Source organism: Paroedura picta, chromosome 5 (assembly GCF_049243985.1).
Source record: "Paroedura picta isolate Pp20150507F chromosome 5, Ppicta_v3.0, whole genome shotgun sequence".
Taxonomy (NCBI): Eukaryota; Metazoa; Chordata; class Lepidosauria; order Squamata; family Gekkonidae; genus Paroedura; species Paroedura picta.
In genome coordinates, this window is record NC_135373.1 from 123,022,513 (window position 1) to 123,050,231 (window position 27,719).

Below are 27,719 nucleotides of genomic sequence, written 5' to 3' on the forward strand. Positions count from 1 at the left end.
AGTGTGAGAGCAGGATGCCCTCACAACGCCTGAGGAGAAGAACCATAGAGATGCCTAGATGGTACATCTCATTCTTCACAACATGGTGGTCAGGTTGGGTAATAAAGGAAGAGCTCATGAATGCCTGAGAGAATATGAGGTAGCATCAGGAGCTGGTCCTCCAGATGTTTCCAGGTATCAGGTACTAGATCTACCAGGACTCTTGGATTGCTGTGGAAGGGGATCACCAGTGATTTCTGGTGTGACTCGGAAGTGACATCACCACATACAGAACATACTCTATCATTCACCCAAAACTCGATGGTTAAACTGTAGAATTTCAGGCCAACGCTAGAGCATCACCCCTATGTGATGACATCACTTCCAAGTCATGCCAGAGGTCACATCACCAGCAGTGTCATGACATCACTGGAGAATATCCCCCCCCCCCAATACAAGGAGGTCTCTTGCTGGATGCCAACTTGACAACCCTACCAAAGATGGTCCGTATTTTCTAGTCCTCTTGGCAAAAACCCTTGTCCTTTTTGCCTTTTAAGTGATTTTGTTTTTATTTATTTTTAGATTTATATCCCACCACTTCTCCGGAGACTTGTGGCATTTTACAATAAGACATAGTTCACTAAAACCCCAATAAAACCTCCAACCAACCCTCCAAGTGTGGCAGCCAAAAACTCCCCACCGTCTCCTGAGAAGATCACCCAGGGGTTGGATATCTTGTTTAAGATATCTCTTGCTTTAAAGATACCTAGTTAAAATTTTTGTTAGTATGAGTTACTGAAGTCATTCTTCAGGGCTCAGCACAGCAATTCAAAAGGTGTTTCCCATGGAACCAGGGTGCTCACTGATGTGTTTCTTAGTTAACATGAGAACGTTGAAAGAGCCCTGCTGGATCAGACCAGTGGTCCATCTAGTCCAGCATCCTGTCTTATGCAATGGCCAAGCAGTTCCTCTGGAGGGCAAACTACAGGGCAGAGAGCCCAAAGCCTTCCCCTAATAAGAACATCAGAAGAGCCCTGCTGGATCAGACCAGGGGTCCATCTAGTCCAGCATCCTAAGAACATCAGAAGAGCCCTGCTGGATCAGACCAGTGGTCCATCTAGTCCAGCTTCCTAAGAACATCAGAAGAGCCCTGCTGGATCAGACCAGTGGTCCATCTAGTCCAGCATCCTGTCTCACACAGTGGCCAACCAGTTCCTATGGAGAGCTAGCATCAGGCCATAGAGGCCAAGGACTTCCTCTGATTTTCCCTTCTGACTCCGGGGTTCAGAAGATTAGTGCCTTTGAACAGGGAGGTTCTCCTTAGACACGACGGCTAGTAGCCACTCACAGACCTCTTCTCCATGAATCCATCAAATCCATTTTGAAAGCTGTTTGTTCCTGAGGTCATCCTCTGGCAATGAATTCCACACTTCAGTCACTCACTGTATAAAGATGTCTTTCCTTCTGCCTGTCCTCAACCTACTGCCCATCGGATTCATGAGATGCCCTCAAGTTCTAGTCTTTTGGGGGAGGGATAAAAACTTATCTTGGCTTGCTCTCTCCACCCCATGCATCGTTTTATAAACCTCTCACATGTCCACCCATAGTCATCTCTCTTCTAAACTGTTCCCCCCTTTTCTTCATAGGGAAGGGGCTCCAAACCCCCTCCCCTTGTGATTTTGCCAGCTCTGCAATGTATTTTTGATGGCCCACTCAACTCTTGAATTTGGGGTGTGAAACTCAATGGGAAGTCAATGGAAACAGCGTCCTCCTCTGCCAAAGATGCAAATACCAGCATTGAATGAATACATGAAGTTGCATTATTCTGAGTCAGACTACTGGTCTATCTAGGGTTGCCAGCTCTGGGCTGAGAAATACCTGGAGACTTTGGGGGTGAATCCAGGACTGGGCAGGATTTGGGGTGGGGAAGAACCTTGGAGGAGTACAATGCTATGGAGTTCACCCCCCACAGCAGCCATCTTCTCCAGGGGAATGGATCTTTGTCATCTGGAGATGACCTGTAATTCCAGAAGATCCCCAGGTCTACACTAAGGTCACTATTAAGAGGAGATGGCTTTTCAGAGTCTCTGTTTAACGCAGTGGTTCTCAACCAGGGGGCCGGGACCCTTTTGGGGGGTCAAATGACCCTTTCACAGGGGGCACGGCAGGGCAAGCAGCTTGGCCGGGGAGGGGCATCCACACCACAGCCTTGCAGGGTAGATTGAGATAGAGCATTTGTCTGTCTGGAGCAGCGGAAAAGAGCGAGATCGGCATGGTGGGACAAGAGGCAGAACTGAGAAACCTCAGAAAGACACCAATTTATATACAGTCATGAACAATGGATCTTCATGCCATTGGTCAGTGAAGGAACACTTGCATAATTTAAGGTGACCAGATTTTAACATTTGTAAAGCGGGACACCATTGGCCGGGGGGGGGGGGGGTTCTTGATGTAAAAATTAGTTTATATGGAGCAACAAAGATTTTCATAGAATGCATAGAACGCAAAAAAATATTGTAATATATATTTTTTAATTTCAACGTAAGTACAGTTTGCCAGGTGCCCCCAGACGTCCCTCCAAAAGTGGGACAATCTGGTCACCTTAGCATAATTTGATGTTTGGGGGTCACTACAACATGAAAAACTGTATTAAAAGGTCGTGGCATTAGGAAGGTTGAGAACCACTGGTTTAACATCTTTTGTATCACCCATTCCCTGATTATTATTATTTTTTAATTGAGAGACAAGGGATTGAACCTGTGACCTTCTGTAAGCAAAACTGATGTTCTACCCCTGAGCCATGGCCCCTCCCCTCATAATGCCAGCACAGTGCAACTGACAGGGGTATTATTAGCAGGGAGAAACCCAGATTCATATTCTTCCTTCTGCATAATATACATAGAATCATAGAGTTGGAAGGGGCCATACAAGCCATCTAGTCCCACCCCCTGCTCAACGCAGGATCAGCCCTAAGCATCCTAAAGCATCCAAGAAAAGTGTGTATCCAACCTTTGCTTGAAGACTGCCAGTGAGGGGGAGCTCACCACCTCCTTAGGCAGCCTATTCCACTGCTGAACTACTCTGACTGAATTTTTTTTCCTGATCTCTAGCCTATATCGTCGTACTTGAAGTTTAAACCCATTACTGCGTGTCCTCTCCTCTGCAGTCATCTGAAAAGCTTACCACTGACTCGCTTCAGGTGGGGAACTCCCTCCCTCCCACCTGCCCTCAATTTCATTCTTTGGCCTCAGCCTTCCTTTCTTGCATAGGGTGACTGTTGTTGTTGTTTTTTGCTCCCCTGTGTAGATCGCACTGACTTTGTTGAAACATCCCACACATCTTACCAGCATGGATGGCTGCTGCAGTTGGCCCCTTCACAAGACTTAATGGTTCCTTGGGCATGGAAGTGCCTTTGGCCCACGGTGGGAGGGAATTCTCGGGCTTTGGATGACCAACAGCTAAAGCACCTGTTTGGGGAGAGGAGAAACAGGGTAGATCCGGTCTTGAGCGAAACCAGGCTGCATCCTGATGGGGCAGCTATTAGAAGAAAGCAGCACCAAGAACGGAGCGGAAAAAACAAATCCGTGCAGGGAGAATAAACTTTAATTCACCTTCGGAGATCCCTATGCATTTGGTATATGCTTCGTAAAATATCAGAGACTAGATTCGGGGTCTGTTGGAGTTGCAGTCAGCAAGTAATTTGGTGAAGTCAGCCTTGAAGGGCAGTCGTTAAGCTGTTCAAGCAGCTGAGCTGTACCTGTGTGCTCACTAGTGGCATCAAGTGGTCAAAGGTAAGGCTGCAATGGAAAAACCCTGAGCACATGTAGTCTGCTTGCCACCTATACACAAGAGGCTTGCAATGTGTTTTCTTTGTAACTATCTTTTAAGCTTTCGTACTCTGCTTCAGTAAGGAGACTAAAGCAGATGAATATGATATATTTTGCAAATGATCTTCATTTTCCAAGTGAAGATTATCTCTCTTTTAAACCTCAAAGTGCTGTGAGTCTGGATCTGTGCTTCATCCACAAAGGTAATGAATAACTGTTACTCTGCAGCTCTAATTTTCTAGGAGGGACCTTGGACTGAGTTTAGTCCAAAAGTTCCAACAGGGTCCTCAATCTTTTGGAATCTGTGGACACTTTAGGAATCCTGACACAGAGTGATGGTAGCGGCCACAAAATGGCTGCTGCAGGAGGTGGGGCCATCCACAAAATGACTGCAGCTGACAATCACACAAAATGGCTGCCAAAGAAGAAGAAGAGTTGGTTATTATATCCCGCTTTCCACTACCAGGAGGAATTTCAAAGCAGCTTACAATCGCCTGCCCTTCCTCTCCCCACAGTAGACACCTTGTGGGGGAGGTGGGACTAAGAGAACTCTGACAGGACTGCCCTGTGAGAACAGCTCCAACAGGACTGTGACTGGCCCAAGGTCACCCAGCTAGTTGCATGTGGAGGAGTGAGGGAATCAAGCTCAGTTCTCCACATCATAAGCTGCTGGTCTTAACCACAGCACCAAGAGCTACAGTAGGAGGCAGGGCCATCCACAAAATGGTTCCTGCTGCAATTTACTCTCAGTCACCCACTGTGACTGAGATCCCTGTGCCGTGGTGATGGCTGCTGACAAAGCAAAGTTTCTAAAAATCCATGCAGCCAGTCAAATCTCCACTGGCCAATCAGAAGCCTTGTTGGGCAAAAGTCCCCCTTGGCCCACCCATTTTTTTGAAACATTTACCAAGCACCAGGAAAGGTGTTGGTGGACACCATGTTGAGGACTCCTGGTCTGGACCCTTCCCACGGTAATTGGGTAAGTGAAAGGCGTAAAAGTCTTGGAGCGAAATCAAACCGATTTGCCCACTCTGCCGATTGTCTCCTGTTTTTTTCACGGAGCCCTGATGGGAACAGCAGTCAGGAACCGACCTGGACAGCACGCCCGCTTGTGATCTCGGGGGGAGTCGGCCAACATCAGTTCATCTCCATTCGGGCTCTCGATCAACATTGCTGTGTATGGGGTGACGATGTGGTGGTCCAGAGACATCTGCAGGATAGTCTTAGTGATGTTCCTTTTCAGGGCAGCCGTGGAGGCCATGTTCCTACGGATTGGGAAATACCAGGGTTCACATGGTTGGGCCATCAATCTCTGCCCCAATTCCATGCCCAGATTATGCCCCACCCCACAAAAAACCAGAATCCCTGGCCAGTTTGGCCTGGAAGAAATTTACCTCCCAACCTCAGTGTGGTGATGGGCATTTCTCTGGGTGGACAAGGAAGGGTCACAAGAGCCAAGCACCAAAACAGTCCCTGCTGCCCACCCATTTATGATTTGTCTAAATTCAGAGAATCTTACCTCTCGGCCATAAGCTGGTTGATGGTAATGTATGCCCACAACTTCTCCGTGAATTTGGGATCAGCATGCTTATCTTTGCTCAAGAACTCATCCAGACCCTCGGAATCGGCCAGCGTCTCCAAGACTAATTCTGCATTGGACTAAAATCCCAAGAGAAATCAGAAAGGCACAACCGCATCAACCCATGCATTAATGAAGTTGCCCATACCAATCTCCAAGGATCTGCTAGTGTCAGCCTCAACAACAGCATGCAACTGCAGGGATTGCATTATCAAAGAGAAGAACTGGTTGGCCACTGTGTGAGACAGGATGCTGAATTAGGTGGTCTGATCTTGCAGGGCTGTACTTATGAAGGCCTCAGCCTCTGTGCATTGTTGTTGGCCCACCAGAGGAACTGTTTGGCCACTGTGTTTGACAGGATACTGTACTAGGTGGACAATGATCTGATCCACAAGGGCTCTTCTTATGTTTTTATGATGCTCTCAGCCGCTGTGCGTTGTTGGTCCACTAGAGGAACTGGATGGCCATTGTATGTGACAGGATGCTGGACTAGATGGACCATGGTCTGATCCAAAAGGGCTCTTCTGATGTTTTTATAAAGGTCTCAGCCTCTATGCCTTGTTGCTGGCCCACCAGAGGAACTGGTTGTCCATTGTGTGAGACAGGATGTTGAACTAGATGGACCACTGGTATGATCCAATAGGGCCCTTCTGATGAAGCCCTCAATCTCTGTGCCCTGTTGTTGTCCATCCAGGGCAACTGGCTGACCACTGTGAGAGACAGGCTGCTGAACTAGGTAAACCATCTGTCAGATCCTGCACAGCTCTTTCAGTATTTATATGAAGGCCTCTATGCCTTGTTTTTGGCCTTCCAGAAGAACTGGTTGGCTACTAAGCCAATTCAGGGCTCAGTTTGTGGGTCAGATGCAGGACGGGAGTTAATTGCTCCAGATGGTACATAAACCACATTGGGTGGGCCAATCCTCAGAAAAACTGAACAAGAATTAGCCATTATATTTTGAAGGACTGATTGCAAAGCAGAGGGAAGGGCAGGCCATGGCGAACATGAGTTAGAATGTCCACTCCCCAGAGTCTCAGTCCACAGTTCCTCTGAAGAGATTTGAAACCATCCAATTTGTTGAGAGCCATGGTACAAGGCACAAGAGGAAGGGAGAAACAGACCCCATACTCACGGCCGTGGCTGTGATAACGCTCTCCAAGTGCTGCACATTTTTGGTGTCGACTTTTCCAGCCACCACGATCTCCGATCCTCCAAAGTAGTTTTGGAAGCTGTTGTGGGTGACATCCGACACCATGCCCTGGGGATAGTTGAACTCGATTTTTTTCAGTAGAGGAGTGGAGACTTGGTTGTAGAATTGCTGCAAAGTCCAAAGAGGTACAGAAATGATAGCTCACATTGAAAGGTCCGCCTTGGCCCACCCACAACGCAACTTTCATAGAATCGTAGAGTTGGAAGGGGCCATACATACTATCTAGTCCAGGGATGGCCAAACTGTGGCCCTCCAGATGTCCATGGACTCCAGTTCCTATGAGCCCCTGCCAGCACATGTGGTGTATGTGCTGACAGGGGCTCATGGGAATTGTAGGCCATGGACATCTGGAGAGCCACAGTTTGGCCATCCTGTCTAGTCCAAGATCAGCCTAAAGCATCCATGAGTGTGCCATAAACACAATACTATACAGGAGCTTCCGGAAACACTACCACTAGAACAGCTATTCAGTAGGGCACCACCAGGCCTCGCCCCATGAGTCTCGGGGCTTGGAATACATGAAATCAACCACTGTTCCCCCAAAGATCCATTCATGGTGGCTTCATCAACTCTTTGTCCCACCAAACATGGCCACTCCAAATACCAAAGAAACAGGATGAATGCTCACCTTCATTTGAGTGGAGGTGTCCTGGTTTCCAAAAATCCTTTGTGCCATCCCATTGTTTTCACTGGACAGTCTCTTCAGGAAATCATAGTCCACGTCAAAGCCAATGCCCAGGGAGAACAGGGAGATGTCATCTTGAATGTTTTTCTTCACATTCTTCTGAATGGTGGGCAGCTTAAGTTCTCCTACATTGGGAGGGAGGTGGAAGGAGATGGTTGAAGAATAAGAGTTGGTTCTTATATGCCACTTTTCTCTCCCTGAAGGAGTCTCAAAACGGCTTACAGTCGCTTTCCCTTTCCTCTCCTCACAACAGACACCCTGTGAGGTGGGTGAGGCTGAGAGAGCCTCATATCACTGCTCGGTTAGAACAGCTTTATCAGCGCCATGGTGAGCCCAAGGTCACCCAGCTGGCTGCATGTGAGGGAATGCAGAATCAAACCTGGCATGCCAGATTAGAAGTCCGCACTCCTAACCAGGACACCAAGCTGTTTAAGCTTTCCATGTTTGTCCCAAACCAGAAGCAATTGAATGTATTCTTCTTGGCATGAGTCTGGTGTAGCCTTTTTCAAACTTTTGACTACAGAGGGATCCCTGAAATGTTTTTCAGGCTTTCAGGCACCCTGGAAGTGTTGACTGTGTTCAGTTTTGGGCACCATATGTAGAGAAACTGGAGCATGACCAGAGGAGGGCTACGAAGATGGTGAGGGGTTTGGAGACCAAGACTTCCGAGGAAAGGTTGAGGGAGGTTTCCTTATATGTCTTGGTCTCCAGACCCCTCACCATCTTGATGGGCTGTCATATAGAAGACAGAGCAGAGTTGTTTTCTGTTGCCCCAGAAAACCAGAACCAATGGGTTGAAATTAATTCAAAAGAATTTTCTGCAAAACATCTGGACTCTTCCTATAACAGGCACCTTCTGAGGTGAGATCTCTGTGAGTGGCCCAAGGTGATCCCACTGGCTGCATGTGGAGGTGTGGGGAATCAAACCCAATTCTCCAGATTAGAGGCCACCACTATTAACCACAACACCACGCTGCCATTACGCCAAGCCATCACTTGGTCTCCATTTCTTTGCCTCACCCAGCAAATACATTAACTCTTTTGTTTTAGGGACTAACTGTCCATCCTTAGCCTGAAGACATGAAACAGATGCACTTAGCTATAGTCATGTCTGTCTTTCTAAGATCCAAATCGTATGCCCAACATTTAAGTAGGATATCTCGCTGTCTGACCCTCCTTTGGACTTCTTCACTTCATGGAAGGTATCTGTTAATCTTTGTTTGACCCATATTTTATACTCCCTATCGCACCATCTCAACTCTACTTTCTTCTTGTGTTTTTGAGTTCATTTAAATCATCTGCATGTTGGGGCTTACCCACAGTAGGATCTCCATCGGACACCAACACAATCATGGATGCAGAGTTCGGGTCCAACATTCCCATTCTGTTGGCTTCATTTAAAATAAAGATGGCCCGAAGAAGAGCATCATTAATATTTGTCCCTGTTTAAGGGGAAAAAAGATAAAACAAGTTTAAATCACGACCAAAGGAACTCAATCCAGCCAGGGATAAAGGTAAAGGAAAAGGTATCCCCTGTGCAAGCGCCAAGTCATTCATTCATTCATTCATTCATTCATTCATTCATTCATTCATTCATTCATTCATTCATTCATTCACTGCCCTCCCTGAAGGCTCAGGGCAGTTTACAGGAAACAGAAAAAAGATACAGATAACATGTCTGACCCTTGGGGTGACACCCTCCGGCGTTTTCTTGGCGGACTCAATACAGAGTGGTTTGCCATTTCTTTCCCCAGTCATTACCGTTTTACCCCCCATCAAGCTGGGCCCCAGCCTCTGTATCCTGCTGTTGGCCATCCAGAGGCACTGGTTGGCCATTGTGTGAGATGGGATGCTGGACTGTATAGATCCTTGTTCTGATCCAGCAAGGATCTTCTTATGTTCTTATGATAAAGAAACATAGGACGCATTTGATTAACACTCCAGGAGGCCTTGATCTCAGAGAGAACTCTCTTTTCCTGAGAATGGAGCAATAAACTCCTCAGGTTTCAAGCAGGAAAGAGATGGCTTTTCCTTTATAGAGACAAATAGACGCGATGCTGATGAGCATTTGCCTACTTGCTGGGAAAGGACAATTGAGGGCTCTTTGAATATCCTGAGCTAGGCCATAAAAGTTCATGGGTTGATCAGAGAATTGTGTAAGAGATGGGGACTCAACTCCAATTTCAGGATGGGGCAAAGTATATATGTCCCTCTTGGGAAGGGTTTTATATTCTCACACACTATGAAAATACGCAAGCCGAAAACTGGGGTGCGCTTACATTAACACAAAATGGATGCTGGTTGCTTTTTTTTTTTTTTTAGCACAGGTAGGTCTGTAACCACACAGCTGTCCATCCTTATCTATATCTTTCAGCATATAATGGCTAGACTCCCTGACCTGGGCTGAATCTGCATGGAGCTTTTATTCCAATCCCAGGTCAATTCAGTCCCTGCCATCTACACTGAATGTGATTTTCATTTTGATTTGGGGTGATTTAAATGTTCCCTCTCCAACAAGAGGATTGATCCAGTGTGACTCTACATTTTCCCCACAATATCCTGGAGTGCATACAACCGTCGATATTTGAAAAATCGGCATGAGTAAAGGTGCAGCTTTCTGCATGTGCTAAACTAACTTGCTGCCTCGAGCCTCAAACACTGTAGAAAAGCCCTGATTGGCAAGGGCATCAGTTCAAAGGCTTCCTTGTTCCCAAGGCTAAAGGGGAAGCCCTACCTTCTCTCGGCAGAAGTTCCAGAAGCCCTAACTTCTCTCAGCAGAGATTTTCCTCTTGAATTTATTCCCCCCTCCTCTGCTGTCTGCAATCCTCCCCCGCCCTTCAAGAAAATAAAAGGGCTCCTGCTGTGCTTGGCCCGCTTCTGAGCTTCCCTAATCACCTGCAGAACACTCTTCTGTTTCAATGGGGTCGGGGGGGGGGGAGAGATAGAGGAAGACCTGAGTTCAAATTGATCTGAATTCATCAGGATCCACAACGGAATAAACAAAGTAAGTGCAGAATCAGCCCTGGATAGCCCAGGCAAGCCTGATCCAGTCAGATTTCAGAAGCTAAGCAGAGTCGGCTCTGACTAGTATTTGTATGGGAGACCTCCAAGATGGGAGTTCCTCCAAAGGACACCAGGGAACAACCCGGATGCAGGCAATGGCAAACCACCCTTGAACATCCCACCCCTGGCAGCCACCAGACAATCCTTAAATTTCTTGGCTACATTACACAAGCCATAAAATAAATAATAGTAACGCTCCCTGTAGTAACATACTTACATACCTCCACTAGGATGGATTCCTTCGATATACTTCTTGGCAGCTTCGGTCTCCCCTGCGGAAGCACGCACTAAACTATCTTTCCAGGTTCGCACGTGATGGTTGAAGTCGAGGATTGAAAACTGGTCCTCGGAGCGGAGGTCCCCCAAGATGGTCTTCATCGCTTCGACGGTCTGGAGACAGAAGAAACCACGTCTATAGCTGCTGCCCCAGTAGGCAGTCTCCTAATTAGTTGAGGGAATTAACTCTGAGGAGGTGGGGGAGGTAATCCAGAATTTTCCATCAATGGATTTTTCCACTTTAAGAGAACTCGCAAATAAACCAGGCAGAAGTTAAACAGGCAGAAGTTCACTAAAAGACATGTACAAGAGCTAAATAATAAGAATAAGAACTTTTTGGTACCCCACTTTTCACTACCCAAAGGAGACTCAAAGCAGGCTACAAACACCGTTCCCTTCCTCTCACCACATCAGACCCCCTGTGAGGTAAGTGAGGCTGAGAGCTCTGAGAGAACTGTTACTGGCCCATGGTCACCCAGCAGGCCTCATGTGACTCAAAGCAGCTGACAACCATCTTCCCTACCTCTCCTCGCAACAGATCCCCTGTGAGGTAGGTGAGGCAGAGAGCTCTGAGAGACCTGTGGCTGGCCCAAGATCACCAAGCAGGCCTCATGTCCGGGGAGTAGCAGCAAAATGACCAGCATTTCATGAAGCAGGTGTGTGGCTGAGAAAACACACACTCAGGGAGCAGTTCCTCTTCTGATATCGGGCAACATGGGCCCTCAGGCGTGTGTGACGTGGTCAGGTCTTCCCTTCTTCTTACCTGCTTCATCTTCAGCCCCCACATTGAGCCGCTGACATCAATGACGAAGAGGATGTTTTTGGGCAGGGGCTCCAGATTTTCAGGAGCAAAGTAGTGGATGAAATAACCATTGAAAATCTACAAAAGAAAAGACAAGGATGAAATGCTGCACTGCCCAGAATCGGTTCCATTCCATAAGAAAATCAGGAGAGTCCTCCTGGATCAGACCTGTGGTCCATCTAGTCCAGCCTCCTGTCTTATATGGTGGCCCACTAGTTCCTCAGAAGGACCAATGAAACACATGAGGGGTGTGCAGTTGATTTCTTTGGTCACAGAATCCTAGAGTGGGAAGGGGCCATCCAGGCCATCTAGTCCCACCCCCTGCTCAGTGCAGGATCAGCCTCAAGCATCCAGGAGAAGGATCTGTCCAGTCGCTGCTTGAAGACCGCCAGTGAGGGGGAGCTCCCCACCTCCTTAGGCAGCCCATCCCACTGCTGAACTAGACTCCTAGAATCCTAGAGTGGGAAGGGGCCATGCAGGCCATCTAGTCCCACCCCCTGCTCAGTGCAGGGTCAGCCTCCAGCATCCAGGAGAAGGATCTGTCCAGTCGCTGCTTGGAGACGGCCAGTGAGGGGGAGCTCCCCACCTCCTTAGGCAGCCCATCCCACTGCTGAACTAGACTCCTAGAATCCTAGAGTGGGAAGGGGCCATTCAGGCCATCTAGTCCTACCCCCTGCTCAGTGCAGGATCAGCCTCAAGCATCCAGGAGAAGGATCTGTCCAGTCGCTGCTTGGAGACGGCCAGTGAGGGGGAGCTCCCCACCTCCTTAGGCAGCCCATCCCACTGCTGAACTAGACTCCTAGAATCCTAGAGTGGGAAGGGGCCATCCAGGCCATCTAGTCCCACCCCCTGCTCAAGGCAGGATCAGCCTCAAGCATCCACTGCTTGAAGATGGCCAGTGAGGGGGAGCTCACTACCTCCTTAGGCAGCCCCTTCCACTGCTGAACTAGACTCCTAGAACCCTAGAGTGGGAAGGGGCCATGCAGGCCATCTACTCCAACCCCCTGCTCAATGCAGGATCAGCCTCAAGCATCCAGGAGAAGGATCTGCGTCTCCTGTGTCTTCTCCTTGGTTCCCCTCCCCATGCCTTACCTCCAGTTCTCCAGCTTTGCTGTCTCTGTTGACATCGTAAACCACCACAAAGTTGCCGTCGATGGTCGTGGAGGAGCAGGTGGGGCACTTCCGCTGCAGAGCCACGGGGGGCTTGAAGGACACGTGGGCCTGGGAAGGAGAGAAGGAGGGATCAAAGGAGGCATTGTCATCTTCAGCGTTTGGTGGTGATTTATTTTCTTCATTTCTATCCCACCTTTCTTCCCATTGGTGAGCCAGGGTGGCAGACATACTCCTTCTCTACTTTAACCTCACAACAACCCTGAGAGGTAGGTTAGGCTGCGAGAACGTGACTGGCCGCAGGTCACCCAGTAAGCTGGCCAAGGTGGCCCTCTTGGCTCATCCCTCGCTGTTTCCTCCTTACCTTTTTCTCTCCTCTGGTGACGACGGTGACACTGGAAAATTCATCTCCCAGGGAGTTGGGAGCGTGGACAAAGCTGATCCCCTGAGGCTCAATGATGCGGATGTCCACCTGCGGGCAGTGCAGGAGGGGGTCAGGGGAATACGGAAGACACCAACAGCTGCAATCTTGAGAGTCAAAATATTCTAGACAAATCCTGAGAAGTTGTTACTTACTGCAAAGCTGGCAAGCCCCACCCCCTAATTTTTCAGGAATGGTTAAGAGTGCCAGAAGGTCTACTGAATCCAATAGCTGATATAGCTCAATAATATGTGAACTTTGGCAGATTGTGAGTGGGTGGGCAGGGAAGGTTGTGTTTGTGCTTGGCTTGTGTGGCCCTTTCTTGCATGCCCAGGAAATGCCAATTGGCACTTTGGGGTCGGAAAGGGAATTTCTTCTAGGGCACACTGGCCTGGGATTCTAGCTTTCTTTGGGGCGGGGGGAAATCACCTGGGCGTGGAATTTGGGTCACTGTAGGTTGTCAGGTCATTATTCCTGCACAGTGTAGGGGGTTGGACTAGAGGATCTTGGAGGTCCCTTCCAGCTCTGTGATTCTATTATTCTAAATTCCGTCTAAACCTCCGGAAGAAGTTCCTGACAGTTAGAGTGGTTCCTCAGTGGAACAGGCTTCCTTGGGAGGTGGTGGGTTCTCCATCTTTGGAGATTTTTAAACAGAGGTTGGAGAGCCCTCTGACGGAGAAGCTGATTCTGGGAAGGCTCAAGGGGGTGGAAGGTTACAGTGGGTGAGCGAGAGGGTTGTGAGTGTCCTGCACAGAGCAGGAGGTTGGACTAGATGACCCAGGAAGTCCCTTCCAGCTCTGTGATTCTATGGCAAAACAGAACAAGGCAGTTTCGTCTCTAAGCACACAAAATATTTGGAGGCAAGATTTTGCAGTCTCAATTGCAGGGAGCAAACGGTGGGCCTTTACCTCTAGGTGTTTAGCCAGCCGGCCGGGTTGCAGGGGGATAACGTGCTCGTAAGATGACAGCTTCCTCCGGATCTGCTCTTGGTAGTGGATTTCAAACTGGACTGTGGTCCCTCCAGGCACATTGAGCTCCGCTTTGAAGTTCTCCATGTCCAGAGCGTTGCTCCTGGGAACAGTCAACAGTATGCAGAAGGCAATCTGAATGTGCAGTCCTACGCAAACTCTCAATTGGGAGGGCGGGTCCCATAAGGACCTTAAAACTGTCCATTGAAAACACAGCGATCTGCTGTGGAATGATTTACTGGTAGAAGGGATAGGTTTTTCATATTTTTCCTACTGTTCTTCTCTTTTACATTGTTCATTTGGATTGTGATGTTGTTGGTTTTTTATGTCTGGGGTTTTGATGCGGTTTTTAATGGGGTTTTATTCAGAACAATGTAACCCGCCATGAGCCTCTGGGAATGGCGGGCAATAAATCTAAGTATAATGATGATGATGATGATGATGATGATGATGATTGTAATATTTGGCTGGAAAAGAGACTATTTATTTGCTTCATTTCTATCCCACCTTTCTTCCCATTGGTGAGCCAGCGTGGCAGAAATACTTCTTCTCTGCTTTAACCTCACAACAACCCTGAGAGGCAGGTTAGGCTGAGAGAATGTGACTGGCCACCATTTTGCCCGGGAGGAAGGCAGCACTAACCAAGCGTTTCAATGACTTTGATACTTCAAATCAGGATTGCAGAGCTTCCAAAACGAAAGGTATCCCGTGTAATATCACAGGGTGAGAAGCGGTGGCTTAATTGGGTTGGATTTATTAGCTATGATTTATTAGATTTATAGAACCGCCCCTCTCGGCATAGCCGTCTACCTGGCATGTAGGAGCTCTCAGTTTCATAGGGATACCAACCTCCAGGTGTGACTTGAGGATCCCCTGGAATTACAGGTGATCTCCAAACTACAGAGGTCAGTTCCCCTGGAGAAAATGGCCACTTTGGAGGGTGGACTCTATAGCATTTCACTCCCTTCCTGCCCCAAATCCCTCCCACTGCTGGCTCCACCCCCCAAAGTCTCCAGGTATTTCCCCCAGAAGTGGCAACCCTGAATTCTAGGAATCTTTTTCTGACCTGGACATCCCTCTAGCTCTCTTGTTTTGCTAACAAGATGTAGGAAAGTGAAACAGGCCACATACGTACCTCAGTATTCCAGCCGTTTTGCCCCGGGCCCTGGCTTGCGCGTATTGGCTCCGGGCTTCTGATTTCTCTTTAATCGAGCTGGTGAACGTGATGCCGTTGACATTCCTGCCGGACAGTAGCGAAAAGGGGTTGGGTCAAAGGGCATTTCTTGATTTTAAACAGTTCTATCTCGCCCCTCTCCCGAAAGAAGCAAAAATATACGGAGAAAGGGACCAGAGGCTTAAACACAGAAGCACTAAGAAAGTTAACAGGGAGAAATGGCTTTGAAAACTGAGGCAGCCGAGGTATTTCCGATTTCCAGGTGAGTACCAGGAAAAAAAGAGAACTGTGTCATCATGACTCTGACACGACAGTAAAGAATGCTTTCAAAGGGGCAAAAATAATTTATAAAGTGTAATAAAGACAATCATAATGAAACCATATTGCGGATGAGTGCATAATAATACAACAATTCAACAAGGGGGGGATGCAAAAAATAATTCATGCAAGAGTTCAATAGGCTAGTTCCAACTGAAGTACAAACGAGGACCCACTAAGTCCCCCAGTTTGCAAGGTGGCTTATACAGTGGACCTAACAGAAGCAATAATATTATCCTCAAGGGATTAAAAATGATTTAGAAGAAATCTTTTAAAAAAGGAATTAATTCCTTGCATTAGTGGTGTTTTCCCAAGCTGCACCTAGCCTGCTCTGTGATCCAGGAAAAGAGCCCAAAGGATCATAGACCAGGCAGTGTGCAGCTTCTTATTCCTACTGTGTAGCCCCGTTTTTGTTTGTTGTAATCCCCAGGTGAGATCTGCTATTACTGCTAACAGGGAGAAATGCCACTGGAGCTTCCTGGGGCTGAACATTGATTAATCGTGTTGGCAACCTCCAAGTGAAGGAGGAAAGAGCAGGGTTTTTTGTACCCCGCTTTTGAATATTTGAAAGAGTTGCACAGCATCTTACAACCGCCTTCCCTCTCCCCACAACAGATGCCCTGTGAAGTAGGTGAGGCTGAGAGGGCTCTGAGAGAACTGGGACTGGGCCAAGGTCATCCAACAAGTCTCATGGCAGGACCTGAGATTCCCCCAGTATTACAGACATCAGTTCCCTGGAGAAAATGGACGCATGGGAGGGTGCAGTCTATGGCTGTCCCTGTTTTCCCCAGGCTCCATCCCCAAATCTCCAGGGGGTTCTCCAAGCTGGGGGTTACAACCCTGCCCCCTGCCCTCCAGGGACCATGGGGGACCTGGCAGCCCACCCTCCCAGATTCCGCCCCACAAATCTCCAGGAACATTCCGGGAAACCCAACCCATGTTTGTGCACAAGGGCAGTGGTCCAAGCAGCCCTGCTCGTCCTTACATGGTGAAGTTGTGGATGAAGGCCCCCTTGGGGATCTGGACATCGAAGACCAGGCTCTGTGCATGCTTGGCGGTATTCGTCACTCTGCTCTGGACCATCGTGTTGGCCAGCCGGGATGTGATGACCGACTGGACCTTGAAGCTATGGAGGAGGATATTGTCATCGCCATGCACCTGTGGGTACCCATACAATGAGATGGACTCAGACAAGCACGATGATATCCCGGATCCCATGTAGGGCTTTCCCTGGGTAATGCTTCGTTACTGTCAGTTGACCTGGCTAGTCGTAAGAATATAAGAGAATCTTGTTGGATCAGGCCAATGGCCTGTCCTATGTTGGATCAGGCCAATGGCCTGTCCAATCCAACACTCTGTGTCACACAGGGGCCAGAACCCAGAGGTCACCAGGAGGTCCACCAGCAGAGCCATAAGAACATAAGAGAAGCCATGTTGGATCAGGCCAATGGCCTATCCAGTCCAACACTCTGTGCCACACAGCTGCCACCAGGAGGTCTACCAGCCCACCCATAAGAACGTAAGAGAAGCCATGTTGGGTTAGGCCAACGGCCCATCCAGCTTAACACTCTGTGTCACACAGTGGCGAAAACCCAGGGGCCACCAGGAGGTCCACCAGCAGAGCCATAAGAACATAAGAGAAGCCATGTTGGATCAGGCCAATGGATCAAGCTCCAGACAGAGTGTTCCGTATGTAGCTTGTGGCTACTAATAGCCACTGATGGGCCTCTTCTCCAGAAGTTTATCCAGGATTGCCCAGTCTTGTCAGATATTGGAAGCTAAGCAGGGCAAATACTTAGGGCAACCCTCCCCCCCCCCCTCTTCATCTCAGAAGTACAACACTCAGTCAGCTGCTCTCTCAGCTAGAAATGTCCTTAGGAACTTCTCTCCTCATTCCTATCAAGTCTGTTAGTTCCTAAATGCTCTGTAATCAGGTTGTGTACCATTGCAGTGTTAATTACTCCGTCCGCAGGGGTAGCATGAAAGAATGGCCAGGGACTATTAAGGACGGTGTGGTTGGGCGACCCTTCTTCCAGCAACCAGTGTGTGTTCCACTAAGTTCCATAGGTGAGAATAGGCTACAGGATAACTTCCTTTTCTACTCATTCAGTTTCAATGAAAGAGTAAGAATTCCAGGTGAAGGCAGCTGCCCCCAGCCGGTGGGACCCAGGAGAGTACGGGTGTCCCTGGACACCATTAGTCCTGGGTGGCGGGCAGCACCAGGCACTAGTGTGGGGGATGCATCAGGGTTACCAGCTCCAGGTTGGGAAACTCTTGGAGATCTGTGCACAGGGCCTGGGGAGGACAGGGACCTCAGAGGGGCGCAATGCTGGAGAGTCCCCCCTCCCAAGCAGCCCTTTCTTCAGACGAACTGATCTCTGTAGTCTGGAGTGAAAGCTGTAATTCCGGGGGATCCCCAGGCCCCACCTGGAGGCTGGCATCCCTGATGCCGATTCTTGCTCTCTTCCTTCTTTGAAAAAAATGTTCTGAGCTTGTGACCCATTTGTCCCCCAGCTGAGACCCTTCCCACCCACCCACCCCCGGCCCCTGCCTCTGAGTCCGTTTGCATTCCAGCCATCCTGAGCCAACATTGCACAAGAAAATGCCACTCTTTGAAAACCTGAGCTGCTTCATATCTGGGAACTCTCTCGAAAACAAAAATGTTAAGCAAACGGCGGGATTGATTTTGAGGTAATGATTAACAGGGGGGAAATCACAAAAGAATATCAGAAGAGCCCTGCTGGAACAGACCTGTGGTCCATCTAGTCCAGCATCCTGTCTCACACAGTGGCCAGCCAGTTCCTCTGGAGGGTCAAGAACAGGGCAGAGAGGCCGAGGCCTTCTGAAGAACATCAGAAGAACCTTGCTGGATCAGACCACTGATCTAGCTAGTCCAGCCTCCTGTCTTACACAGTGGCCAGCCAGTTCCTCTGGAGGGCCAACAACACGGCAGAGAGGCCAAGGCCTTCATAAGAACATCAGAAGAACCTTGCTGGATCAGACCACTAGTCTAGCTAGTCCAGCCTCCCATCTCACACAGTGTCCAGCCAGTTCTTGTAGAGGGCCAACCACAGGGCACAGAGACCTTCATAAGGACATCAGAAGAGCCCTGATCCAGCATCCTGTCTCACATGGTGACCAACCAGTTCCTCCGGAGGGCCAACAACAAGGCATAGAGACCATAGAGAACTTACCGTTTCTCCTGAATCGTCATCATCGGATATGCTTCTCTAGAGAAAGAAAGACACCAGAAATGAGAAATGAGGGCATTTAGAATGCTTTGGGGCGAAATGGATGGGATGCTAAAACACCCGTGAAGGTTTTAAAGGTTTCTTAAGCAGAGATTTCATCACGCATATTTAAAATTGTCATCTAGCCCAGTGACCCTTGGGAGGGCAGGTAATGCAGAGTAAAAATTTGGCGAAATAAAATCGAACTTGCGTCTTGCTCCTGGGCCTTGTATATCTTTTTCCCCCAAAGAGAGATTATAAATGCAGGAGCCAACAGAGAGAAGGCCCAACCTTGAAAACTAAGATAATGCTACAGCTTAGAGCAGCGCCAGCCTCTCCTCTTGAAACATAGGTTGGGATCAGGATGACGTGTGAGGAAAGGGGACTGTTTGTGTTAAATCCATAGGCTCAGAGGTGGACACAGACACTGGAAGTGGTGTCAGCTCTTTACTAGGCCCCCAGCATGGTATAGAACGGAGTTTAAGCTGACTAGATCTGGAAGAAGAAGAAGAAGAAGAAGAAGAAGAAGAAGAAGAAGAAGAAGAAGAAGAAGAGGAGGAGGAGGAGGAGGAGGAGGAGGAGGAGGAAGAGGAAGAGGAAGAGGAAGAAGAAGAAGAAGAGGAGGAGGAGGAGGAGGAGAAGGAGAAGGAGAGGAAGAGGAAGAGGAAGAGGAAGAGGAAGAGGATAAGAAGAGGAAGAAGAAGAAGAAGAGGAGGAGGAGGAGGAGGAGGAGGAGGAAGAGGAAGAGGAAGAGGAAGAAGAAGAAGAAGAAGAGGAGGAGGAGGAGGAGGAGAAGGAGGAGAAGGAGAGGAAGAGGATAAGAAGAGGAAGAAGAAGAAGAAGAAGAGGAGGAGGAGGAGAAGGAGAAGGAGAGGAAGAGGAAGAGGAGAAGAAGAGGAAGAGGAAGAAGAAGAAGAAGAAGAAGACCCTGCCTCAGACTTCAAGCTCCATTCTCAGCAGGTCTTCACACACAACGGTATGCCTTCGCCTTTTCTTTTAACCCTTGCTAGGCCTGTATTTTTGAATGCACGCTGTGTATCCTTTTTATTTGTTCAGCCTTGCCATCTGAAGGACAGTAACAGGGAAGGGCAGTGGGTAAATTTGTTATCGATTTAGCCAGATAGCTTGACAATGCCAAGCTGCATCAGATCGCCGCCCCCCCCCCCCCCATTCTAGCTTGTAGAAACAAAGTGGGGAATACGGCAGCTAGGCAGAGACCGCAAACAGGAACACACAGCCACAGTGCTAGAAGTGCAACTGCATCTAGTGGGAGATGCCCTCAGATTTGTTGGTGTTGTCTGCTGCTATCCGGATTGTTTTTGGGTAATGTCCCTCATTTGCGGTCAGGGAAAGGGACAGCTGGGTTGTTCGCTGCCCTGGGTCCCCTCTGATGGAGAGGGCGGTTTTAAATAAATAAAGTGTCACCAAGCAGTGATTCAGGGTGGCTGCAGAGGTTCCCGACCTCCTGTGACCTGATGGAACGGGAGCCTGAGAGTCCATTCCTTCATAACCTGAATTGCACATAGCTATAATAATTGGAAGACTCCAAGACATCTCAACGTGGGCCACAGCGGCCTGTGAATGGAGACATATCTCCCAAAAAGCTGAGAAGCTGCTCTATAAGTAATATCATGTCAGCTGGTTGAATTAAAATGGTACGTCAACCACTTCCTATCCCGGCTCCTTTAATATTAAGATCAATCCTGACCACAGCAGTGGTCGGGTCTTGGGCCAAGGCAAACACCAAAGGGCATCCCTGCTGCTTTGCATGAATTGCAGTCCTCAGTTCTCAGCTAGCCATCAACCTGCATGTATCACGTGCGCCTCATTTCTAGGTTTGTGCCCTCAAGTGAACTTCCTCCCGCACTAATGCTGCTCACCTGGGTTTTTTACCATCTTCACCAGGCACGACATCTAACATCCTACTTGTCAGCTCCCGACCTAGCCTCTGTGATCCACACAGTGGCCACCAAAGCCTGGACTACTGTAACTTGCTGCACACAGGGCTGCCCTTGAAGGTGCTCTGGAAACTCTAGTTGGTTCCGAATGCAGCAGCAAGGGACCTTGCAGGGACCCAACAGAGAGTCCATATTCAACCTGTTCTCTCCCAGCTGCAGCAGCTCCAGACTGAGGACAAAATCAAGTCTGAGGTTTTCATTTGGCCCTTTAAAGGCCTAAATGGTCCAGGATCCGCAGGAGTGCCTCTCACAGCATGTCCTCCAAAGAACTTGCCCAAGGAAATTAAATTGGCTGAAGAGGTCCCAGCCTGGTGGAATAGACTCCGAAGTGAGATCGAGGCTCTGTGGGATCTTAGACATGTCTAGAGGCATGCAAAGCAGGTTGAGGCCTCTGAACAATATCTTAAAAATGTACTAGTCTCCCTGCCAAACCCTAGATATTTGTTGATTTATTTATTTGATTTTTATACCGCCCTCCCAGCAAGCAGGCACAGGGTGGAGTACAATATTATAATTGATAACAATAAAAATATGTTAAAAACAATTTAAAAACTCTAAGGAGCACTTATGCTTAGCGGCAGCAAATAACAGCTGTTATTTCCAGATCATTCTATACCAGCTTTTCTCAACTGTTTTGTCTTTGGGGAACCCCTGAAACATTCGTCAGGCTTCAAGAAACACCAGAAGTGGCCCGATCAGGAAGAATATGGTTGGGAAGCAGAGCTGTGGACACGCCCACCCAGAGCTCTTCCCCTTCCCACCCCCTCCAGGCCCATCATTGGCCATTTTGGGGGGATCGACATAACCATATATTAGCCATATCACCTGATCAATGTTTAATAAATTTTAAAAATATATGAAAATTAATTGATTTCCACCCCCTTGGGAAACTCTTCCAGGGATGTCAAGAAACCCCAGAGTTTCACGAAACCCAGGTTGAGAAAGTCTATTCTATACTATAGGTTTTTACCAATGTAACATGTTTTCATGGGAGTGTCTTTTGTAGGGGGGGACCCATTCAATGATATGTTATCCTGAACGTGACAAAGTCAAATGCTATACACGGTGGTATCCAACTTTTGAACAACGGATTGTAAACGATAAATTGCTCTAGCAATTTTAAGACTGTGATTAATGTTTCTAGCATTTAGAGTGGTGTACTATTTACAGCGTTATCCAGATTTAAGTATGAAAGAATAATGTGTTGAATATGTATATAACACAAAGCATTACCTTTAATGTCTATAGCTGCTGGATATCACCTTTACAATGTTAATTTTAATGGGTCTTTAATTAGGGTTTTGTTGTCTTTGGGGTTTTTATTGTGTAACCCACCACGAGCTGGCTTGCCAGGAGTGGCGGGAAACAAGTATTATCATTATCATTATCATTATCATTATCATTATCATTATCATTAATATCAATATCAATATCATATTAATATTATATCAATACTAATACTAATACTAATGCTAATATTAATGCTAACGTTAATGTTAACGTCAACATCAACATCAACATCAACATCAACATCAACATCAACATTAACATTAACATTAACATTAACATTAACATTAACATTAACATTATTGACAACGACAACAATAATAATAATACGATCGGTGGCCCCCAACTGAATGTTCAGCAGAAGAGCTGTGTCTCACAGGGCCTGCATAAGACTTCATTTAATCCCATTTACATCCTTTGGTTTATTAGGCGACCTACGGTGCCCCTCCTGTTTGTCAATCATGTGGCGCTGGGGAAATTCATTTTTAAACTTGAATGTTTTATCATGTGGCAATCCGCCCTAGGCCTCTGAGGAAGGGCGGAATAGGAATACAAAATTAAATAAATCAGTGACAAACAAACACCGTCACTCAACTTTAGTGGAAAGCACTCAACCTGGTCAGATCCCTGGTGACTACAAGATGAAACTTCCCAGAAATTTTTAAAGGCGAAACCAGGCAGAAAAGGGCGCTGATTCAGGTCATAAACTTACAGGGGATGGCCAAGAGAGATGATTTAACTCTTCCACCCCCTAATAGTTTTGTTAATCTCAACTGCCCCTGGAATGATAAAAGATTGTTATCCTCTCCAACAGAGAGAGGCCCCCCCCCCCGCACTTTCCAGACCACCTTATATAATTTCAACTCCTGTTTTCACATTAAAGGTGTATCTGACTTCTCAGCTAATGTCCTGTGCAATAGTCATATGAGAACTGTGGGCTCTATTCAATCCCCGCATCCGTGGAGTCTGATTCAGATTGTGAATACAGAAGGGCCCTGCCTCCCGCTCGCTTGAAAAATTTCCTGAACCTGAAATGGTCCCAAGGGGACTCCACTTAGCCCTTTGGAGAAACCTACAAGTCTCTCTGTTCCCCTTTCCTTCTGTCCTTCTTTCCTTCCCTCCAGTATTCTGGACATTGCATCCTTCCTTCCTTCCTTCCACAATTCTGGACATTGCATCTTTCTTCTTCCTTCCTTCCTTCCTTCCTTCCTTCCTTCCTTCCTTCCTTCCTTCCTTCCTTCCTTCCTTCCTTCCTTCCTTCCTTCCACAATTCTGGACATTGCATCTTTCTCCTTCCTTCCTTCCTTCCTTCCTCCTTCCTTCCTTCCTTCCTTCCTTCCTTCCTTCCTTCCTTCCTTCCTTCCTTCCTTCCTTCTTTCTTTCTTTCTTTCTTTCTTTCTTTCTTTCTTTCTTTCTTTCTTTCTTTCTTTCTTTCTTTCTCTCTCTCTCTCTCTCTCTCTTTCTCTCTCTCCCTCCGTCCCTCCCAGTACAAGCAGGCCACTGTACCTGGTATCTGCCATTTCTCCATGTGCCTCTTGAAACGAATCCATTCATCTCAAGATCCAGCAGTTCATCCAGATCCTGTAAGGAGATTCCCAAAAGAAAGATAGGTGCTCAAGAGAAGGTGGCGGCGTAATAATAATTAAGTGCTGCCAAGACACAACCAACTCACAGTGACCCCTCGTGGGGTAGCCAGATCAAGAGATGTCCAGAGGTGGCTTCTCACTGCCTGCCTGGACTTCCTCGGAGGTCTCCCATCCAAGTGCTATTGGAGCAGCTGTGATGACATTATTACCCAAGGGGAGGGGGCAAAGTGTGACTCTCCAGATGTTCATGGACTACAATTCCCATGAGCTCCTATCAGCAGGGACTCACGGTAAATGTAGTCCACGGACATCTGGAGAAGCACAGTTCGGCCGTGTCTGTTACAGACCAACATGATTTTCAGAGTATAAACCAGGGGTAGTCAAATTGCGACCCTCCAGATGGCCATGGGCTACAATCCCCATGAGCCCCTGCCAGCGTTTGCTGGCAGGGGCTCATGGGAATTGTAGTCCATGGACATCTGGAGGGCCGCAGTTTGACCACCCCTGATATAAAGTTTCAAGAGTCAAAGCTTTTTAAAAATCTCTTGTGGGGTCTCTAAGATGCTACCCGACTCGGATTTAACCGTTCCAACGCAGACTTAAAAGGTTGCCCTCTGAAACGATCTTAGATAAGTTTGTTAAATTACGTGTGGGAAGGAGAAAGTGGGTAGAGAGAACTTTCTCTCCCTCCCCCGTAACCGTCAGCGTCTTTTCTGTGGCTCAAAAGCTGCTTAACAAAACGTAACAGAAACACCTGAAAATGCAGTAAAAACCAGACAGTGAAGAACCCTCCCCCAATATATCAGTGGCCTATAAATTAAAGGCAGGCAAAACAAAGTTGATTTTCATCCAAAGAGTGATTGGCTGGTGGGATTCATCACCACAGGATGCGGTGACTTGGCAGTACTTCAGCCGGATTTTTAAATGAACTGGACAGATTCACAGAGAAGAGATACACAGATGGCTATTATTTGTGGCAGCTAAATGGAGCCTCCATGTTCATAGGGAGTGAACCTCTGAATATCAAAGCCAGCTTGGTGTAGCGGTTAGGAGTGCAGACTTCTAATCTGGTGAGGAGGGCTTGATGTCGCGCTCCCCCACATGCAGCCAGCTGGGAGACCTTGGGCTTACCACGGCACTGATAAAACTGTTCTGACTGAGCAGTTCTGTCAGGGCTCTCTCAGCCTCACCTCCCTCACAGGGTGTCTGTTGTGGGGAGAGGAAGGGAAGGCGAGTGGAAGCCACTTCGAGACTCCTTCGGGTAGAGAAAGGCGGCATATGAGAACCAACTCTTCTTCTTCTTCTTCAGTAATATCAGGGCTCCCTCAGCCTCCCCTCCCTCACAGGGTGTCTGTTGTGGGGAGAGGAAGGGAAGGCGAATGTAAGCCACTTTGAGACACTTTCGGGTAGAGAAAAGCGGCATATAAGAACCAACTCTTCTTCTTCAACGATTTTCCCATTGCCATTCTAAACCGGATGTTATTTGTTGTTGGTCTAATTTCCGGTAAAGTGGTGCAGGGATGGGGGTTTCATACAGCCAATTTCCCTCTGTTAGTGAGTCAACTGAGAAGAGCTGAGGTAATTTCAAACAGTGCCACTTCCCCCGCTCCACACACACAAACACACACACAAACACACACACACTTTTTCATCATGAGCTCTTCCTCTGGAAATTCTTTATATTCTTTATATTGTCTAGGGAAGGGCCAATCAAACTGTGGCTCTCCAGATGTAAAAGGAGGCTGTGGTCAAACTGGACAAAACAGCTCACTGGAAACCTGAGGCTCCATGTTCTCTTCTGAATTATGAGGAAAAGATTTGTCTCCAGTGTTACCGACGGCACATTAATAGTCTATATCTAATTCTAATCTAATTTTAAAGGCTACTTTTGTTTTGTTTTATTCTCCATTTTAACACCTTTTGTGCACTGCATTCAGTTAGATGCATGTTTGTTCCTACGGTTGAAGAAGAGGTTTTTATACCCCGCTTTTGACTACCTGAAGGAGTTTCAAAGTGGTCTACTTGTCCCCTCAGCAGAGAACCTGTGAGGTAAGGGGGTCTGAGAGAGCTCTGAGAGAATTGGGGCTGCCCCAAGGTCACCCAATAGTCCGCAGGTGTCTCAAAGTGGCTTAAAATGGCCTTCCCTTCCTCTCCCCACAACGGGCACTCTGTGAGGGAGGTGGGACTAAGGGGCGACCAGATTTTAACATTGGTAAAGAGGGACACCATTGACCGGGGGGGTGGGTCTTGATAAAAAAAATTGTCTATATGGAGCAACAAAAAGTTTCATAGAATGCAAAAATGGTTTTGTAATATATATTTTTAAATTTCAACATAAGTACAATTTGCCAGGTGCCCCCAGATGTCCCTGCAAAAGTGGGACAATCTGGTCACCTTACTGTTATGGCCTTTGGCAGGCTTTCTCAACCAGGGTTTTGTGAAACCCTGGAGTTTTTTGATGACCCTGGAAACCATTCCCAAATGGGTAGGAGTTAGTGGTCTCCCATTCAAGTCCTAACCAGGGCTGACTCTGCTTAGCTTCCAAGACCTGGAAGAATCAGGCTTACCCAGGTTGTCTGGGTCAGAGTTGTAAATTCACAAATTGGAAGTTCCTGACTTACACACAAAGAGATTGAGCAGAGGAACAGGGCGGCCTGAAGGAAATTCACACCCATTCTATGGCTTTGGGCTTCAGGGGACTTAGGAGGGCATATCTTTCTCTAGGAGAATTTAAAAGGTGGCCTGTCACTGCAAAAGAGCTGCATAGAGGAGTGGTTCAACTCAGATAGCCCAGGTTAGGCCTACCTCATGGATGTTGAGAGCTCTCTCAACGTTGCCTACCTCACAGGGTGTCTGTTGTGGGGAGAGGAAGGGAAGGGGACCATAGGCCGCCTTGAGGCACACGAGGCCTGCTGGGTAACCTTGGACCATGGAAAGTTCTCTCAGAGCTCTCTCACAGCCCTACCTACCTCATAGGGTGCCTGTTATGGGGAGAGAAAGGGAAGGGGACCATAGGCCGCCTTGAGGCAGATGAGGCCTGCTGGGTGACCTTGGGCCAGTCCCTGTTTTCTCAGAGTTCTCTCAGCCTCACCTACCTGACAGGGTACCTGTTATGGGGAGAAGAAGGGAAGGCAATTGTAAGACACGTTGAGACACGCCTTCTGGGTGACTTTGGACCAGTGAAAGTTCTCTCAGAGCTCTCTCACAGCCCCCACCTCCCTCTCAGGGAAGAGGCAGGCAATTGTAAGCCGCTTTGAGACTCCTTCAGCTTGTAAAAAGTGAGATATAAAAATACAACTCGCCTTTTTAAAAATTTTATCTTGGACACTTAACAGGGTCGGCCCTGGTCAGTACTTGGGTGGGAGGCCCCCAAGGAAGTCCAGGGTCACTAGGCAGAGGGAGGCCATGGCCAATCACCTCTTCTCTTGAAACCCAAATTGGGTTGCTATAAGTTGGCTGTGCCCCAATGACCCTTTTGACCACCATAAAGGAGTTGCAGGAGCCTGGGGCTAATAATAATTAATAATAATAATAATAATAATAATAATAATAATAATAATAATAATAATAATAATAATAATATTTGCATATGGATACCTACCTCTGAGATGTCCTCAATGAGGAAGTCGAAGCCCCATATTTCCGAAGCACAGACGAGCACCAGGAACAAGGGAGCTAGGCGCCTCATCTTCTCCCTTGCTCGTGACGAGGGAGCAATTCGCCCCGGCCGCAGATCTCTCTTTCTCTTGCTCCCTCTGCTCCCCCAAACCCAGTTTCAGGAAAGGAAAACAGGAGGTCCTGCAGTGTTTTGAATGCTCTTTAGAAATGCTAACTTTGCCCGGGCTTTGGCAAATATTTGCCACGCTAACGCAAGCAGGGGCACAGGTCAAGGGTCGTGCAAACAGAATGGCGGAATTCAGCTTTGGTGATTTGCTCTCTGCTCCAGTCTCAGCCCTGCTCAGAGGAGGCCATGAGGCCAGAGGGGGTTGGAAAGGGTGGGGAGATACTACAAGTAGATACAGGCCCCGACAGAGTTGCCAACTTCCAGGTCAGGGGCCAGGAGCTTTCTCAGAATTACTGTCTCCAGACAACAGAGATCAGTTCCACTAGAGAAAATGGCTGCTTTGGAGGGTGGATTCTATTGTCCCCTGGTGGGAACTCTTCCAAAACCCACCAAAAGTGCTATTGGAAGGTCCACCAGCAGAGCCAGAACTCCACAAGCCCTCCCACTGTCATTGTCCCGTTC

At 47.8% G+C, this 27,719-nt stretch overlaps 1 protein-coding gene across 3 annotated transcripts in view; it reads right to left on the reverse strand.

Annotated features, from left to right (window-relative positions):
• The window catches only part of ITIH2 (inter-alpha-trypsin inhibitor heavy chain 2), a 37,628-nt gene extending 10,318 nt beyond the window's left edge, over positions 1-27,310 (reverse strand). For all 3 annotated transcript variants that reach the window (XM_077340305.1, XM_077340304.1, XM_077340303.1), the window contains exons 1-16: positions 27,075-27,310; positions 23,394-23,468; positions 18,607-18,642; positions 16,398-16,570; positions 15,056-15,160; positions 13,861-14,023; positions 12,896-13,003; positions 12,514-12,642; positions 11,383-11,499; positions 10,565-10,733; positions 8,597-8,722; positions 7,224-7,405; positions 6,518-6,703; positions 5,326-5,465; positions 4,899-5,071; positions 3,324-3,446 (exon numbers count right to left, since the gene is read on the reverse strand). In XM_077340305.1, coding sequence (XP_077196420.1) covers positions 3,324-3,446; positions 4,899-5,071; positions 5,326-5,465; positions 6,518-6,703; positions 7,224-7,405; positions 8,597-8,722; positions 10,565-10,733; positions 11,383-11,499; positions 12,514-12,642; positions 12,896-13,003; positions 13,861-14,023; positions 15,056-15,160; positions 16,398-16,570; positions 18,607-18,642; positions 23,394-23,468; positions 27,075-27,161 — 2,092 coding nt within the window. In that variant the 5' untranslated portion in view covers positions 27,162-27,310. The remainder of the gene's footprint in view (positions 1-3,323; positions 3,447-4,898; positions 5,072-5,325; positions 5,466-6,517; positions 6,704-7,223; positions 7,406-8,596; positions 8,723-10,564; positions 10,734-11,382; positions 11,500-12,513; positions 12,643-12,895; positions 13,004-13,860; positions 14,024-15,055; positions 15,161-16,397; positions 16,571-18,606; positions 18,643-23,393; positions 23,469-27,074) is intronic.
• Positions 27,311-27,719: the final 409 nt, after the last annotated feature.